This window comes from Octopus sinensis, linkage group LG10 (assembly GCF_006345805.1).
Source record: "Octopus sinensis linkage group LG10, ASM634580v1, whole genome shotgun sequence".
NCBI lineage: Eukaryota > Metazoa > Mollusca > Cephalopoda > Octopoda > Octopodidae > Octopus > Octopus sinensis.
This window is the reverse complement of record NC_043006.1, coordinates 14,009,632-14,027,365: the sequence shown is the minus strand read 5'-3', so window position 1 is coordinate 14,027,365 and position 17,734 is coordinate 14,009,632. Positions and strand designations below refer to the sequence as shown.

General features: G+C 37.5%; 1 protein-coding gene across 1 annotated transcript in view; it reads left to right on the top strand.

Moving 5' to 3' along the window:
- Positions 1 to 13,590, top strand: part of LOC115216306 (probable low affinity copper uptake protein 2) — a 45,174-nt gene extending 31,584 nt beyond the window's left edge. The window contains exon 4 of the mRNA XM_029785508.2: positions 13,083 to 13,590. Within this exon, the coding sequence (XP_029641368.2) occupies positions 13,083 to 13,374 (292 nt within the window). The 3' untranslated portion in view covers positions 13,375 to 13,590. The remainder of the gene's footprint in view (positions 1 to 13,082) is intronic.
- The last annotated feature ends 4,144 nt before the right edge of the window (positions 13,591 to 17,734 follow it).

The following is a 17,734-nucleotide window of genomic DNA, read 5'->3' as shown; positions in this document are numbered from 1 at the left end:
TTAACCAGTTGAGCATGTTCCTTAGTGGCTGACAATACGTGCATCTCTAATCACGAGCAGAAGTAGTGGGGGAGCATCATAGCCATGTGTTGAGAGTGATTCTTTGGGGTTTGAATAATTCACCTCTGGAAACATGGGTGGTTCTTTCAACATCCTTAAACAACCCTTATTCAGGGACCTTTTGAGTGGGATGGGCTACTCAACCTGAAGAAAATTCTAACTGGGCCCCACCTGCAAGGTCATGTGATGTCGCGCACATATGGTTGTGATGCATGTGCCTGGTGTACCCTTATCAGACGGGTAGTCATGATGGGTATATTGGGCTTCGTATATTTTACTCCAGTGTCACTTTGATGGCATGAACTGCTCTCTCACTCAATAATAATAATAATAATGATAATAATAATAATAATAATAATATAATAATAATAATAATAATAATAATAATAATGTCAGATCAGGGGAAGTAATGAAAGGAATCGGTTGGAATCTTCCCATGTCCTGATTGATGATGTCACAATAGAAACACTGGTATTTGCACAATTTTATAATCGCTACCTCATAAGTGTGTCAATGAAAAAACAAAATAATGTGAATAACGGTGGTAGAGAAATCCTTGATGGTGACAGTGTCGCACCCGGCAAGCTCAGAGATACTGGTTCGACTCCAGCTTGTCGGTATCCAACAAGGAACCAGCACACACGGCGCAGATGGAACAAACAAGTCAATGCCGTGGTCATGGAGTGTTACTTTCTGAGCAACCCTGAATTTGAATTTGATTTGGAAAATCCTATAAAATCTTGCATTTCTGTGTCTCAAGCACTCTTTCAATACACTGATTATACCAATTATTATTTGCTTAAAATCCCCATTTTTGAGAAAACTTTCGCAACTTGGTGATACCTTCACTTCTTATGTTCTCTTTGGGCTAACTTGGGACACTCTGCAACCATCTGTGCCATTGTTTCACCCCAAATTCCATACACTCTGCATTTAGCTAATACCTTTCTTCCCATACACATATTTTCTCAACTAGTTTGTTTTTAAAGCTTGATCTTGAGCTACTATAATGAGGCTCTCTGTTCCTGGTTTTAATTACCCTTTTTTCACAGAAGCTCAGGTTTTTGCTCCACATAATCCTCAGTGGCTTTCCAAACCTGCTCACGCTTAACAACAAAAACAGACGAACAGAGAAAGAAACAATAATTGTATGATTGAGTGAGAGATATGTCTCCGCAAAAATTTCACTATGAAAATTCAAATTCAAATTTAACGTTAAAATTTGTCATACTTTTTTCTCTCTTTCATTTGCAACTTGCTCTCTTTGAATTTCGTTCTTCTCTTTTTCTTCTATTCCATACTTGACCACCTGTTCCTTAGTAATTTCTCTGGGCTGTTCTGTAAATATTCTAGCAGGCGTTGTCTTCCCATTTGTATACACTCTTCCACAACAATTAAGTCTCTTCCAATATCATTAACGCGTTGGAAAAAATGCCTGGCGGCATTTCTTCCGGCTATTTACATTACGAGTTAAAATTCTACTGAGATCAGCTTTACCTTTCACCCTTTCTGAACCGATAAGTATCACTGGGGTCGATGCAATCGATTAGCTCCCTGCCCCTATAACTATTGGCTTTTTGCTCAAAACATGTTACAAGTACAGTTCTATATTTAAGAGATGAGGAATTATGTACATTATTTACATTCGACGTCGTGTAAACAACAAAGATGAGGACAAATATTCATCGAATGTAAATAATGTTAATAATGATACAAGTAGTTTAACAAAATGATAACCGCTGCAAGTCTGCATGTGAAGATCCTTTTTGCCTTGTACCTTCAACTCTTTGACGGAGTCTTAGGGGCTAGACCTGGTGGTGCTCATCTCTCTTTAGATCTGGCCATTATCGATTTCTTCCAGAAGAGAGAAAACCAATCACACAGGAAGAAACATTGAGAGAAAAAAGAATCGACCCCGGCACAAGATTATGACTTTATTTTATCCATACCGAAAAGATGAACGGTTAAGTCTACCTCAACGGGATTTGAATTCGGAGTACAGAGAGCCGGAATATTTACGACATATCAAAATAATCGATAATGTAGGATTATGCTCATTCGGATCAACATTCAACACTATCGCAGCAATACATTTAGTCAGTAAGAAAGTACTTGTTAAATACTGGGGTCAGTTTTATCGGATGTACATCTTCTTCAAAATGTGCGTGTTCGTGCCTAAATTATTATTATTAAGAATAAAAATAGAAATGAAAATTAATCACATCGTTCTTCTGCTCATTTCTCAATTATATGCAACGCATTCTTTCTTATAAACACGTAATTTTGTAGCGATGGGAAAAAAAAAGAAGTTTAACAACAAAAACAGACGAATAGAGAAAGAAACAATAATTGTATGATTGAGTGAGAGATATGTCTCCACAAAAATTTCACTATGAAAATTCAAATTCAAATTTAACGTCAAAATTTGTCATACTTTTTTCTCTCTTTCATTTGCAACTTGCTCTCTTCGGATTTCGTTCTTCTCTTTTTCTTCTATTCCATACTTGACCACCTGTTCCTTAGTAATTTCTCTGGGCTGTTCTGTAAATATTCTAGCAGGCTTTGTCTTCCCATCTGTATACACTCTTCCACAACAATTAAGCCTCTTCCAATATCGTTAAGCCGTTGGAGAAAATGCCTAGCGGCATTTCTTCCGGCTATTTACATTCCGAATTAAAATTCTGCTGAGATCAGCTTTACTGAACCGATAAGTATTACTGGGGTCGATGCAATCGATTAGCTCACTGCCCCTATAACTATTGGCCTTTTGCTCAAAACATTATACAAGTACAGTTCTATATTCAAGAGATGAGGAATTACGTACATTATTTACATTATTTACATTCGACGTTGTGTTAACAACAAACAAGATGAGGACAAATATTCATCGGATGTAAATAATGTTAATAATGATACAAGTAGTTTAACAAAATGATAACCGCTGCAAGTCTGCATGTGAAGATCCTTTTTGCCTTGTACCTTCAACTCTTTGACGGAGTCTTAGGGGCTGTAGTGACATGCAGAATGTCTTTCGAATTTTCAGACCTGGTGGTGCTCATCTCTCTTTAGATCTGGCCAATATCGATTTCTTCCAGAAGAGAGAAAACCAATCACACAGGAAGAAACATTGAGAGAAAAAAGAATCGACCCCGGCACAAGATTATGACTTTATTTTATCCATACCGAAAAGATGAACGGTTAAGTCTACCTCAACGGGATTTGAACTCGGAGTACAGAGAGCCGGAATATTTACGACATATCAAAATAATCGATAATGTAGGATTATGCTCATTCGGATCAACATTCAACACTATCGCCGCAATACATTTAGTCAGTAAGAAAGTACTTGTTAAATACTGGGGTCAGTTTTATCGGATGTACATCTTCTTCAAAATGTGCGTGTTCGTGCCTAAATTATTATTATTAAGAATAAAAATAGAAATGAAAATTAATCACATCGTTCTTCTGCTCATTTCTCAATTATATGCAACGCATTCTTTCTTATAAACACGTAATTTTGTAGCAATGGGAAAAAGAAAGAAGCTTAACTACAAAAACAGACGAACAGAGAAAGAAACAATAATTGTTTGATTGAGTGAGAGATATGTCTCCGCAAAAATTTCACGATGAAAATTCAAATTCAAGTTTAACGTCAAAATTTGTCATACTTTCTTTTTTCTCTTTCATTTGCTCAGAATTTGTTGTATATAAATTATCAATAACTTTATATATTTCAATTCGATACATTTTCTTCGGGTTTGCATGTTTTTTTTCTTCAGAATAAGGATGTATTCTCTATTCATGACTTTTAAAGTAAATCGATATGTGACAATCTGACATTTAAGCGATAGTTTAATATAAAATTCATTGGCTGTCAAGAATGGTATGCATAAATGTATGTATGTATGTATGTATGTATGTATGTATGTATGTATGTATGTATGTATGTATGTATGTATGCATGCATGTGCGTGTATGCATGTATGTATGTATGTATGTGTGTGTGCCAGCCATTATTCAGTTTTATTTCAAGATTTCTTGTCAAAGAGAAGGAGCCGGTTTCTAATCTAGATTCAAGGCTCCTTTATTAGAATTTCATCATAACAGGGCATCTTTGCATGTATTTGTGTATATGCGCAGTATTTGCAGGATTTGCTTTATGTATGTATTCTCATGCATATATTTGCATGTCTAGAAATGCGCATAGTTTCCTAAATGGTAAATTTTCGGAAAGTTTTTAACAAACTTTTAAAGTCACGTCTTGGATCTGCAGTCTTCGAATCAGCTTTCTCCTTTCTGGTTTTGAGAAGCCTAATTATATAAGCTTAATCTTGTAATCTGGGCAGAGTAACTGTAAATTTACTCAATAGTTCAGCGTAGGCATTTTCTTTTTCGCTATGTTTTTTAGCTTTACGTTAACATCCGCCAGGCGGCTGATTTCTACTACAGTACATAGTTTCTCTTCTCTGTCTCAATCACTACGTCAGGTCTATTATACTCTTTTACTTGTTTCAGTCATTCGACTGCGGCCATGCTGGAACACCGCCTTTAGTCGAGCAAATCGACCCCGGGACTTATTCTTTGTAAGCCCAGTACTTATTCTATCGGTCTCTTTTGCCGAACCGCTAAGTGACGGGGACGTAAACACACCAACATCGGTTGTCAAGCAATGCTAGGGGGACAAACACAGACACACAAACATACACACACACACTTATATATATATACATATATACGACAGGCTTCTTTTCAGTTTCCGTCTACCAAATCCACTCACAAGGCTTTGGTCGGCCCGAGGCTATAGCAGAAGACACTTGCCCAAGATGCCACGCAGTGGGACTGAACCTGGAACCATGTGGTTGGTTAGCAAGCTACTTACCACACAGCCACTGCTGCGCCTATTATGTTTACATTTTATCGAGGGTTTCACTGGAACAATCCACCAGTCCTTTTTTTATTTTATGAGTGGCTACGACCTGTACCTTCCGAGTTATCCTTCCGACGGATCTCATTAAACAGTGTCCTGGCTACAGCTTCACGTCTCATCGTTAGATGATACTGTGATGACATTAAACTTAGTACTTATTCTGTCTCATTTGCTGAACTTCTACCTTACGGGGACATAAACAAACTGACATCGGTTGTCAAAGCGATGGTGGGAGACAAACATAAAAACACCACACACACATGCACACACACATACACACACACACATACATACAAAGACTATTTACAATGGTATCCGCAGGAAGGACTGCCCTAACGCACACATCAACGGCATGTTAAAACCAGCAGGTATTCACACCTTTAAAATATAAGGAATATGAATATAAATTCCTTATATTCATAAGGAATTATATAAATATAATTTATATAAAACAAATTATATTTTATATGATAAAACATAAGGAATAAGGTGTGAATATAAGGAATGACATTTACACCTTTAGAATATAAGGAATATCTATATATATAAAACTGTAGTTGTGTGAGTGTCTGTCCCCTTCGATTTAGATTCCTAACTACTCCCACATTTTGCGGTGCAGTTTAACCAAATTCGGGTATCTTATAGTCGTGATTAATATCGAGCCCGTCTGGCTATTAGCGCGCGTCTACGATGAGTCTACGATTTAAAAAATAATTTAACATAATTTTTTATTCCATTTTAATGCATAATTTTTCGTGTGTCGATGGCGGCGGAGTTGGCGTCCATGGTCACACCTGCACCTGTTTGCTTCTCCCCCTTCTTCCCTCCCTCGTGAAGCTGTGGAAATCAACGTCGTAAAGCGTTGTCAAGGAGACCAGCGTTCTTTTAGAACAACGACTTCATGGCTTGAAGACACCAAAACAGAAATGGCTAAGAAAGCCCGAATTGGCATCTATAAGGGAAGTAACTCTCTAAAAATGCTTATATAGTTATTTCCCTTACAAACCCGAGCAACGTCGGGCGATACTGCTAGTTATATATATTCCTAGAAACTGCAGTCCGTGCGTATCACTTAGGTTGACGAGGGAGGGATGACCTCCCTTTGCAAATACCATAAGCGCACAGAAAGTGTGCCTAAAGCCAGCTGGAGACGATGATCTCCTGGGGCTACAAGCTACAGTAACACCCACCCTTAGTGATTAGCCATATTGAGATGGCTAGTATACCTTACATTGTCGTGCAGTTACTGTTTAAATCTCGTTGCTATCTATATTCCTTATATAAGAAATATAAGGAATGGATGGATGGATGGAAGCACTCCGTCGGTTACGACGACGAGGGTTCCGGTTGATCCGAATCAACGGAACAGCCTGCTTGTGAAATTAACGTGTAAGTGGCTGAGCACTCCACAGACACGTGTACCCTTAACGTAGTTCTCGGGGATATTCAGCGTGACACAGAGAGTGACAAGGCGGCCCTTTGAAATACAGGTACAACAGAAACAGGAAGTAAGAGTGAGAGAAAGTTGTGGTGAAAGAGTACAGCAGGGATCACCACCATCCCCTGCCGGAGCCTCGTGGAGCTTTAGGTGTTTTCGCTCAATAAACACTCACAACGCCCGGTCTGGGAATCGAAGCCGCGATCCTATGACCGCGAGTCCGCTGCCCTAACCACTGGGCCATTGCGCCTCCACATATAAGGAATAAAATATAAGGTATTCACACATTTAAAATATAAGGAATACTTTTTACAGAAGTGTTCCACTTCTGTAAAAACAACAATTCAGACCTGATAATGTTTCGTGGGCCAGGGAACAAAAATCATATTCTGTTGTAGAGGTCAGGTCAGCTGCCCAGCAGATGTGAATGTAAAATAACAAGCCCAGGAAGAAGAGAGCTTTTACGGTGAATTAATATGGAATTTGCAGATTGCCATTTGTACCTATCATCATAGAAGATTTAGATGATGTAACAAAACATTTCACAAACCATAGAAATACTGGGTTTCACGAAGAAAGAGCAAAAGAAACTGATACGGATTCTTCAACTCTAATCTACTAGTGGCACAGTGAAAATTTGTTAGAAATTCAAAAAATTCTCCATCTGAGATTCTTATGTGAATAGACGCACTCACGTTGGTGTATGCATCGACAGTCCAACTATCACACTAACCCAACCACATATTTACAAATAGCAGATAAGTCTTATCGCTTTGTTAGCGATTGGTTAGAACTCTTTTGAGAACTTAATTTAAACTCAAAGAGAAAAAAAAGCATATTTGTATAGACATACATACCTACACACACACACACACACACACGCACGCACACACACGCACACACACGCACACACACACACACACACACACACACACACACGCGCACAACACACACGAAGGCTGCTGAAACGTTCCTGGCTTTCAGTAAAAGAAAATACAGCAGGATTTTATTCAACATATTCCTCTCTCAGATTCACACACATATAGCAGCGATACCTGAACTTTTCTAAGCTCTGGGGAAAAAAAAAACAAAAAAAAAACGATAGGTTGGGCCCCCAATGAGGCCTTTCGCTATATTCTTTAAGCCAGCAAATTCTCAACACCTCTCGTACACACACACGCACACACACACAGACACAGACACACACACACACACACACACACACACACACACACATATATTTCGCCATGATAGATCGCTAGCCACTATACATTCTTTATTTTCTCTCCTTGTTTCTTTCTGTGTCCCCTTTTGTCGAAGAGCGTAGGCTCGAAACGTTAAAGACTTTTTCACTTCCCTAGCGTTATACTAATATATCTGTTTGTTGTCTACACGACCTGTCTTCGTCTTTTGTTTTTGTTTTGTGAATTCTGTCTGTCTGTCTGTCTGTCTGTCTGTCTCTCTCTCTCTCTCTCTCTCTATATATATATATATATATATATATATATGTATATATTATATATATATATATATATATTATATATATATATATATATATATATGTATGTATGTATGTATGTATCTCAGATGGAGGTGTGAACAGCACAGAAGTAAATTCAATTTAGAAAAAAATTAAGAAAATGATTAAATTTTTTTTTTATATATATATAAGATATTACCAGTTTTGACGTGGAGGCGCAATGGCCCAGTGGTTAGGGCAGCGGACTCGCGGTCATAGGATCGCGGTCTCGATTCCCAGACCGGGCGTTGTGAGTGTTTACGAGGCTCCGGCAGGGGATGGTGGTGATCCCTGCTGTACTCTTTCACCACAACTTTCTCTCGCTCTTACTTCCTGTTTCTGTTGTACCTGTATTTCAAGGGGCCGGCCTTGTCACTCTCTGTGTCACGCTGAATATCCCCGAGAACTACGTTAAGGGTTCACGTGTCTGTGGAGTGCTCAGCCACTTACACGTTACAATTTCACGAGCAGGCTGTTCCGTTGATTCGGATCAACCGGAACCCTCGTCGTCGTAGCCGACGGAGTGCTTCCATCCAGTTTTGATGACGAATTCCATCTTGTCAGTTTATATCTATCTTCTATTTGGTGGTTAGAACATATGAGGTTTTTCCGTAAAGTCTTCTTTAAATATAAGCTTGTTTATAAATAATTTGCTATAGAGTTCAAAGCATTAGAGAGAAAGAGAGAGTTGTAGTTGTCTATTGTCTAAAAACAAATAATCTCTGTTTGTTCCTGCCGAGGGAATGACTTAAGAGCATTTATTGAATGGCTTTTATGTCTGGCTTTATGTGTGTGTGTGTGTGTATGTGTGTGTGTGTGTAAGGTGTTGAATGTCCTTTCAATATGTTTGGAATCTGACCAGCTGTGTTAATGGGTGTGTATGTTGTGATGTCTTGTTAAGAATTATTTTTAAGGAATTAAGGTTTTCCTTCCTTTTTCCTTCCTGATGCACCGCCGCGTATTTATTTATATATATATATATATATAAATGAATATAAATATATATGCATGCATACACACACACACACACAACACACACACACACATACAAATATATATAGATATATATATATATATTATATATATATATATATATATATATATATATATATATTTATATATATGTATATGTATATATGTATATATATATATATATGTGATACATATATGTATATATATATATACGTATATGTATATACATGCATGCATACATACATAAGACACACAGATACAGAGACGCACACAAACACACATATGACGGGCTTATTTCATTTTCCGTCTATCAAATTCACTCACAAGATTTTGGTCATCTCGGGTCTACAGTAGAAGACACTTGCCCAAGGCGCCTCGTGTGTGACCGAACCCGGAATCATGTGGGTGGAAAGCAAATTTCTAATCACACAACCACGGCCCCTGTCTACAAATATGTTTTGTAATGCAGTACGTATTGAAACAAACCGCTGTTTGCGTATTAGTGATTTATTAAGACGTCGAAGGTAATCCTATTGTTTTGTCGCAGCGTAATAGAGCGTATATAACTCGGATAACTTCAATACTTATAATTTCACACTAAAAGCAACTTATTATATCATACCTTTCATATGAATTTATTAATATGACAGGGAAAATGTTAAAGTTTACAATAGAAAATGGGAAACAGATAATAGCATTATCTTGCCTTTGTTCGTGATAAAAAAGTGAGAATTTATGTTAGTGAAAATTTGAGAATTCGTTGTTTAGTTGGAAATTGTGATCAGACAAAATAAATCATCATTATTAAATATAGATATTTCTAGATTGCGTTTAGTCAAACATATTGGTTGTTTAGTCTCAGCTTAACCATAACCGATCAGGTTTATAATGAAAATATTCCAACCATTTTAGGATTACGTAGGACTACACCGTTTATCCTGTTCTTATATAAAACTGTAGGTTGAGTTCTGTATGAGGAATAACTACTGCTATTTCTAGCAGGTAGAACAAACTTGTTGGCTCAATTTACTCTCTTGTGCTCCCCTTTCAAATATAAGCAGTCCTTATTCCTGGTAACTTTGTTAGCGGTTCTTATTGACATTGGTTCCAAATGTTGGTACAAAGCCTGCAGTTTTAGGGGAAGGGGTAAGTCGATTACATCGACCCCAGTACTTAACTGGTACTTACTTAAGACTCCGAAAGAATAAAAGTTGACCTCGGTGGAGTTTGAACACTGAACGTAAAGACAGGTAAAAATTTTCCCGCTGTGCTAACGATTCTTATTTCTTTACTGACCACAAGAGGCTAAACATAGAGGGGACAAACAAGGATAGACAAAGGGATTAAGTCGATTACAACAACCCCAGTGCGTAACTGGTACTTAATTTATCGACCCCGAAATGATGAAAGGCAAAGTCGACCTCGGCGGAATTTGAACTCAGAACGTAGCTGCAGACGAAATACCTATTTCTTTACGACCCACAAAGGGCTAAATACAGAGAGGACAAACAAGGACAGACTAACGGATTAAGTCGATTATATCGTACCCAGTACATAACTGGTACTTAATTTATCGACCCCGAAAGGATAAAAGGCAAAGTCGACCTCGGCGGAATTTGAACTCAGAACGTAACGGCAGACGAAATGCCGCAAAGCATTTTGCCCGGCGTGCTAACGATTCTGCCAGCTCGTTGCCGTGGTTCGTCTCATTGACTAACAAATGTAAAATGTTAAAGTTTCACGTGGATATAGTCTGTGATTAGATGAAATAAGTACAAAAAAGATCTCGTTAGTGAAATGTGGATTTATCCTTGATATGAGAAGTAATTATTGATGTTGGGAAGTGAGTGGGAAGATACGTCATTAAGGGATCTGAAATCAAAGGTTTACGTATTTGCCACAAATGAGAATAGTTACCAGTAAATCTAGCAAGCGCCATATTTGTATTCGCTACGGCTCATAGGCTCATAGGTCATAGGCTCATAGGCTCATAGGCTGGCCATTCAAGACCTCTTTTAACCATGTTCGTTTTTTTTTTTCATATATGACTAAGTTTAAATATAAGAAGAAAGAAAAACATCTTCGGGTGCTGTAATTGGATGAAAAATATTTCTTTATGTATGGAGAATAGACTTACTCACACATAAATTTTGGGATTTGAAAGAAAGAAAGAATGAGAGAGAGAGAGAGAGAGAGAGGAGGAGAGAGAGAGAGATAGAGAGAGAGAGAGAGAGAGAGAGTGAGAGAGAGGGAAAGAGATAAAGAAAGAAGGGTGGGAAACAGAATAAGAAAGAGTAAGAAGAGAGAAAAGCAAAAGAAAATTTAAAAGGGAATAAAAACAAATGAGACAAGAAATGAGAATAAAATGGAAAGATGGAGCAGGAGAGAAAGAGAAAGAAAGAAGGAAGGAGAGAGAGAGAGAGAGAGAGAGAGAGAGAGGGGGAGAGAGAGAGAGTCTATTGCTGTCAAAGTTTTGCTATTTTTTGTAAGAATTTCAGGTGTCGAAGCTTAAACTGATGACAATTTCTATAAAATATTTAGCAGATAAGAAATTATCGTACACAAAGAGTATTTGTATTGTGAAACAATTTGGTTACTTCCATATAGCTTATAGTGAGGAATTAGTGTTCTAAGAAGTCTGTAACAGACTAGTAGGTTTAAGTGTAGGTTTAATCCCAAACGTAAATGAAATATGATTAAAGAAATAAGCTTAATACGATGAAAGAAATAAGATTACAGTCTTGATTTGTTTTGCTGGCTAATTCCCATGGTTTATAGAAATCGAGCTGAAATATTCATTTTATTCATTACCAATCCCGTTCTTGCTAAATGGTAATAAGGAACTTATGTAAGTAACACATTTGATCATATAACCACCAGAAATGCAGAGAGAATATACTCTCTTTTACTCTCTTTTACTTGCTTCAGTTATTTGACTGCGGCCATGCTGGAGCACCGCCTTAAATCGAGCAACTCGACCCCGGGACTTATTCTTTTGTAAGCCCAGTACTTATTCTATCGGTCTCTTTTGCCGAACCGCTAAGTAATGGAGACATAAACACACCAGCATCGGTTGTCAAGCAATGCTAGGGGGACAAACACAGACACACATACATACATGTACACATATATATACATATATACGACGGGCTTCTTTCAGTTTCCGTCAACCAAATCCACTCACAAGGCTTTGGTCGGCCCGAGTCTATAGTAGAAGACACTTGCCCAAGGTGCCACGAAGTGGGACTGAACCCGGAACCATGTGGTTGGTAAACAAGCTACTTACCACAAAGCCACTCCTGCGCCTATATTTATGTTCTTCGAGCAAAATCTTAAAAGTAGTCTTGAATACACACAAACACACACACACACAAGAACGTGCGCGCGCCATACACAGGTGTATGTGTGTGTGCGCGCGCGTGCGTTCTTGGCTTGAAATTTGTTCCCCCCCGCCGCTTGGCAACTGGTGTTGGTTTGTTTACGCTCCCTTAGCTTACCGATAGAGTTTAAAATGTGAATACTCGGGTCAATTTGATCGATTAAACCCTTCAAGACAGTAACCCAATATGATGGCAGTCCAATGACTGAACCAAGAATAAAAGTATATGCATGAATAAGGCACATAGGAGGAACCACGTCCGGTTTCGGCCCCTACTCCTCTACCGATTAGACGTGGCGCCCCCCGCCCCTTTCGGAGGTGTCTTCAGCTTTGGTGTTGGGTGCATGTCTTCTTTCTTCTTCTTTCTTCTGTTCCCTGGCCTCTTCGATGTATCGTCAGCGAGTGTCAGCCGGTGACAGACTGACTTTTTTTCTGACTGAATTTTTCCCTTTAAATACCTGCCACTAGGCTCCAGCTGGCAGCCCCAGCAAGTTGTCACGTGACACTGTCTCCCCTTAACTGACTAGTGAAGGCGCATGTTGTTACAGGTCTTGTTCTTATGAACGAAGTGCTTAAATTTATTTGTAACGGAGTTGACCATGGCATTAAATATTTTATTTTTTTTCTATTAGATTCTCATAACGTCATCTAATGAAATCATTTCGATTCATGCAGAGATTATTGTTTCGTTAAGTCAGTCGGAGAAATTTTATTGCTATTACATGAAGTTAAAAGAATTTTATTTACAGTTCACCTGTTTATCCCATCATTCAATTTTGTTTTTCAGGAAGAATATTTGCGGTCCGGACAGCATACCGATATCGTGTAAATTTTCTTGCACTCTTGCTTATGTTTGCCAAATAATACTCTCTTATTATCTCATGCTGAGTGTGATGACAGGAAATATATGGATTTTCCTAGCTGTTATAAGTGGCTCAGCCATCGGTTTCTTCATTGTTCGACCTTGGATCAAATGCTTTTTTTTGAAGCGAAGAATGATCACATTGAAAAAGTATTCAGCTACAGAAGAAAATACGAAAAATTTCGTCGATACAAAACAAACAGAAACACCATTTTAAGACGAAATATACATTGCATTTTTGTCTGTGCATATTACATTTAAGACATTCACTGATAAAACTGAAAAACCTTTGGTTCTTAAATATTTTTCATACAAAACCTGAAGTATTTGTCACTAAAATTTTCACAAAAATTTATTTTTGTTCCGATTACTTCTTTTCAGTATTGGAATATATGTTCAATATTTTAAGTTAAATTTTTAATAAAATATATGGATCATGAAAACGAAAAACCATTTGTGTTTGGCATTTGTTACTCAAATTTCTAACTGAGAAGAGAAGCAGTATGCAAAGAATATTGTGTAGGGGTAAAATATTTACGTTTTGACCAATACACTGTGCAATTTGCGAGACGAAAATTTTGTGGAAACCCGTCGTATGTATATACATGGTCTGATCAATAAATATCCAGACAGTTGCCATAATAACGAAACTAAAGCACGCAGAGTGAAGCCGTTTGGTACAGATTGACCTTGAACTCTGCTGTGCATGCGTACTAAGTTTAACGTTCTAGCTCACTTCCGCTGTTTACAGCAGTACTTGGAAGGAACGTGTGTAGCGTGTGATCGTCACATTGATCATGATAGATAAAAGTTGAGCAGAAAATCTGCATCAAATTTTGCTAAAACCTTGATGATACCTGCCCAGAGACCTACGTAAAGTTTTCATCGATCTCAACACAATCAAGGAGATCTTGTGGAATTGAAACCCGAGTGTCCTTTTGGTCAGCTGAAAGCAGTTTTGGCACAAACTTGGCAGACACGCACCACATTCTCAAATCTTCAGTGATAACGGACTGAACTGAACTGTACTTAATCTGCACATCCTCTGATAACTCATGGATGACGAATCGACAATTTCCTCACAAAGCTGCACGCACATCTGCAATGTTTTTCTCAGTTCTGCTGGTTACGGGTTTCCCAGAAGGTTCATCAATATCGACATTTTTTCGGCTTTCTAGGAAACATCTGAACCACTCGTACACTTGTGTGCGGCTCATACACACGTCTCCATACACTTTCTGCAACTTTGCGTTGGCATCTGAGGAGGTATCACAATGACAACTTTCTCTGTCATGGTCAAAGCGAAGATCACACGCTACACACGTTCCTTCCAAGCACTGCTACAAACAACAGCGGAAGTGAGCTAGAACGTTAAAACTTAGTGCACTTGCACAGCAGAGTTCAAGGTCAGTCTGTGCCAAGCACTTCGCTCTGTGTGCTATAACGTTGTTACTATGGCAACAGACATTGATCAGACATTGTGTATATATATATTTGCTGCTGAGAAGTTGGCGCGGTGACGGTAGATTTTGAAAATTTAGAATATATATTCTCGAGGCGTCGATGCTGTCGCCTCGTGGATATATATTCCCCTGGCTTCTTTGCTGACGAGACAGGCCAGTGGCAAATAGATTTAATTTAATTTAATTAGATCGGTTTGCCAATATGTATGTCGAAACTATGCATAGTCCAAAGATGATAAGGGCAAATGTTTTTATTTTCTGAATTACAACTATTTAGCGGTTTGAGTTTAGCTGCTCTTTCTAGTGGGTCGAATGGTCTATCAAGGCCATTCCTTAATATTGTTGAATATATATATATATATATATATATATATATATATATATATATATATATATATATATATATATATATATATATATAGCATCACTTCTGAATTCGATCGGAATCGATCGGAAACATATAATTGAGTACTTATATAATATATATATATATATATATATATATAATATATATATATATATATATATATATATATATATAGTACTCAATTATATGTTTCCGATCGATTCCGATCGAATTCAGAAGTGATGCTATAGCGTGCTATAGCGTTGTTACTATGGCAGCAGTCTGGATATTTATTAATCAGACATTGTGTGTGTGTGTGTGTGTGTGTGTATGTATGTATATATGTATATATGTATATATATATATATATATAATATATATATATATATATATATATATTATATATATATATTTTTTTTTTTTTTTCTTTCCTTGTTTCCCCCCCCCTGCAAAGGAATTTTATTTAATTCTTTCGCTGGAAGGGCTAGTTCGACGAGTCGTAGCTTGTCCTCACCTTCGAAACACGCATGGAGTCGTACTAGGGACAGCTGATGAAGGGGAATTTTCCTTGTGTTGTTTGTCTTGTACTCTGTTTTTTCGTTGTTAAAAAAAAGGTCCGTTTCAATGTTTGTTTTTATGTTTTCGTTTCCCGTTGAGTTCTACGTCTATTTGTGGTGTCCTGTACTCACGTATATATATTTATATATGCATGTATATATACATGTAGATGTAGGTACGTACATATATGTATGTATGTATGTATGCATATATTTATTTATTACACTATTGTATGACTGAGCGCCCTCGCGTCGTTTCGTTTCCTCTAAGTAAGTTTATATATATATATATTATATATATATATATATATTATATTATACATATATATGTAGTGAATCCAAACAAAGAAGAACAAACATGAAAAAACAACAAGACGGGGACATAGTATAAGTAAGGTATTATCAGATGCTCAGGAAAGGAAAGAAAGAGGATATTTCGCTATTCTGTGGATTATCAACATCACGTACCTGAATCAAACCGGAAAAAACCAAATCGCCAGTTTACGACTGTTTACAACACTAACACTGCTTTTAATTCGTTATCAAACTTAATACTGTGTGATTAAATTTAATCCTAGGAAAGATGTGTATATGCATGTATGTACATTTGTGTATGTAAACATATGTATGTATATGTTTAAATGCATGTTAGTATATTTGTGTATATATTTAATTTATCTTTTCTCGCTTAGAACGCAAATTTATCTGATAAAGAAATGTATTATAACAGAACATACGATAGGAATAAAACAAGAAGTCTAAAATGACAAAAGAGAATTTGCACGGCTGAAGATTTACTTATACAGTCGCCATCGTTGTGAGAGAATCTACCATTCCCAGTTAATAAGTGATATTAGGTTGTCAAGAAAGTTCTTGCGAAACTTTTAATTTTGGTTTTAAAGGATGTATTTTCAAATTAATTTTCGTTAAATTCCATCCACTTTATATATAATTTTAAAGCCCGTTTTTTGCTCTATCTAATCGTGTTACTCTTTTTCTTTTTGAACGTTGAATACAACATGGACAAAAAGCAAATTCGCACAATTTTCTTATTCCAGTTAAAGCTAGGCCGAAAAGCTGCTGAAACAGCTCGTGATATCAACGATGCGTTTGGCCCAGGAACCACTAATGAACGTACAGCACAATGGTGGTTCAAGAAGTTTCGTAATCGTGATGATAGTCTTGAAGATGATATGAGTAGTGGTCGGCCATAGGATGTTGACAACGATGAACTAAGAGCCTTAGTCGAAGCCAATCCCCGCACAACTATTCGAGAGCTTGCTTCTTAATTAGACGTAACGTATACAATACTTTCGAACCACCTGAAAGAGATTGAAAAAAAAAATACTTGAGAAATGAGTGCCGCACGAATTGAACGACAACCAAGAAAAATAAAATGCCGCTTTGAAGTGTCGTCTTCCCTTCTTTTTCGCATCAAGAATGAACCGTTTCTCGACCGGAATTTGACTTGCGATGAAAAGTGGATTCTTTACGACAACCGGCGACGCTCAGCTTAGTGCTTGGACGCCAACTAAGCTCCACGGCACTTCCCGAAGCCAATGTTGCACCAAAAGAATGTCATAGTGACTGTTTGGTGGTCTGCAGCCGGTTTCATCCATCACAGTTTTTTGGATCCAGGTGAAACCCTTACTGTCAGTAAATGGATGAAATGTATAAGAAACTCCGACAACAACAGCCAGCATTGGTCAATAGAAAAGGACAAATTCTTCTCCACGACAATGCTCGGCCACACGTCGCACAACTGACCCTGCAGAAGTTGAACGAATTGGGCTATGAAACTCTGCCTCATCCGCCATATTCACCAGACCACGCCTACCGACTACCACTTTTTCAAGCATCTCGACAACTTCCTGCGTGAGAAATGCCTCAAAAACGAAGATGATGCCAAACACGCCTTCAATGATTTCATCGCCACCAGAAGGCAGGATTTTTACGCTACTGGCATAAATAAACTTGTTTCGCGTTGGTCAAGGCGTGTTGATTCTGATGGTGTTTATTTCAATTAATAAAGTTTTGTGTGAACCGAGATATGTGCATCTGAATTTAAAGGTTAAAAACCGCAAGAACTTTCTTGACAACCTAATAGAATAGTCATATAGTTAGTTATATGGTTACTGCTGCTATTACTATCGATGCTGTTTTTGTTGCTACTGCTACTGTTGTTGTTGTTCATATTGTTGCTTAGTTCTG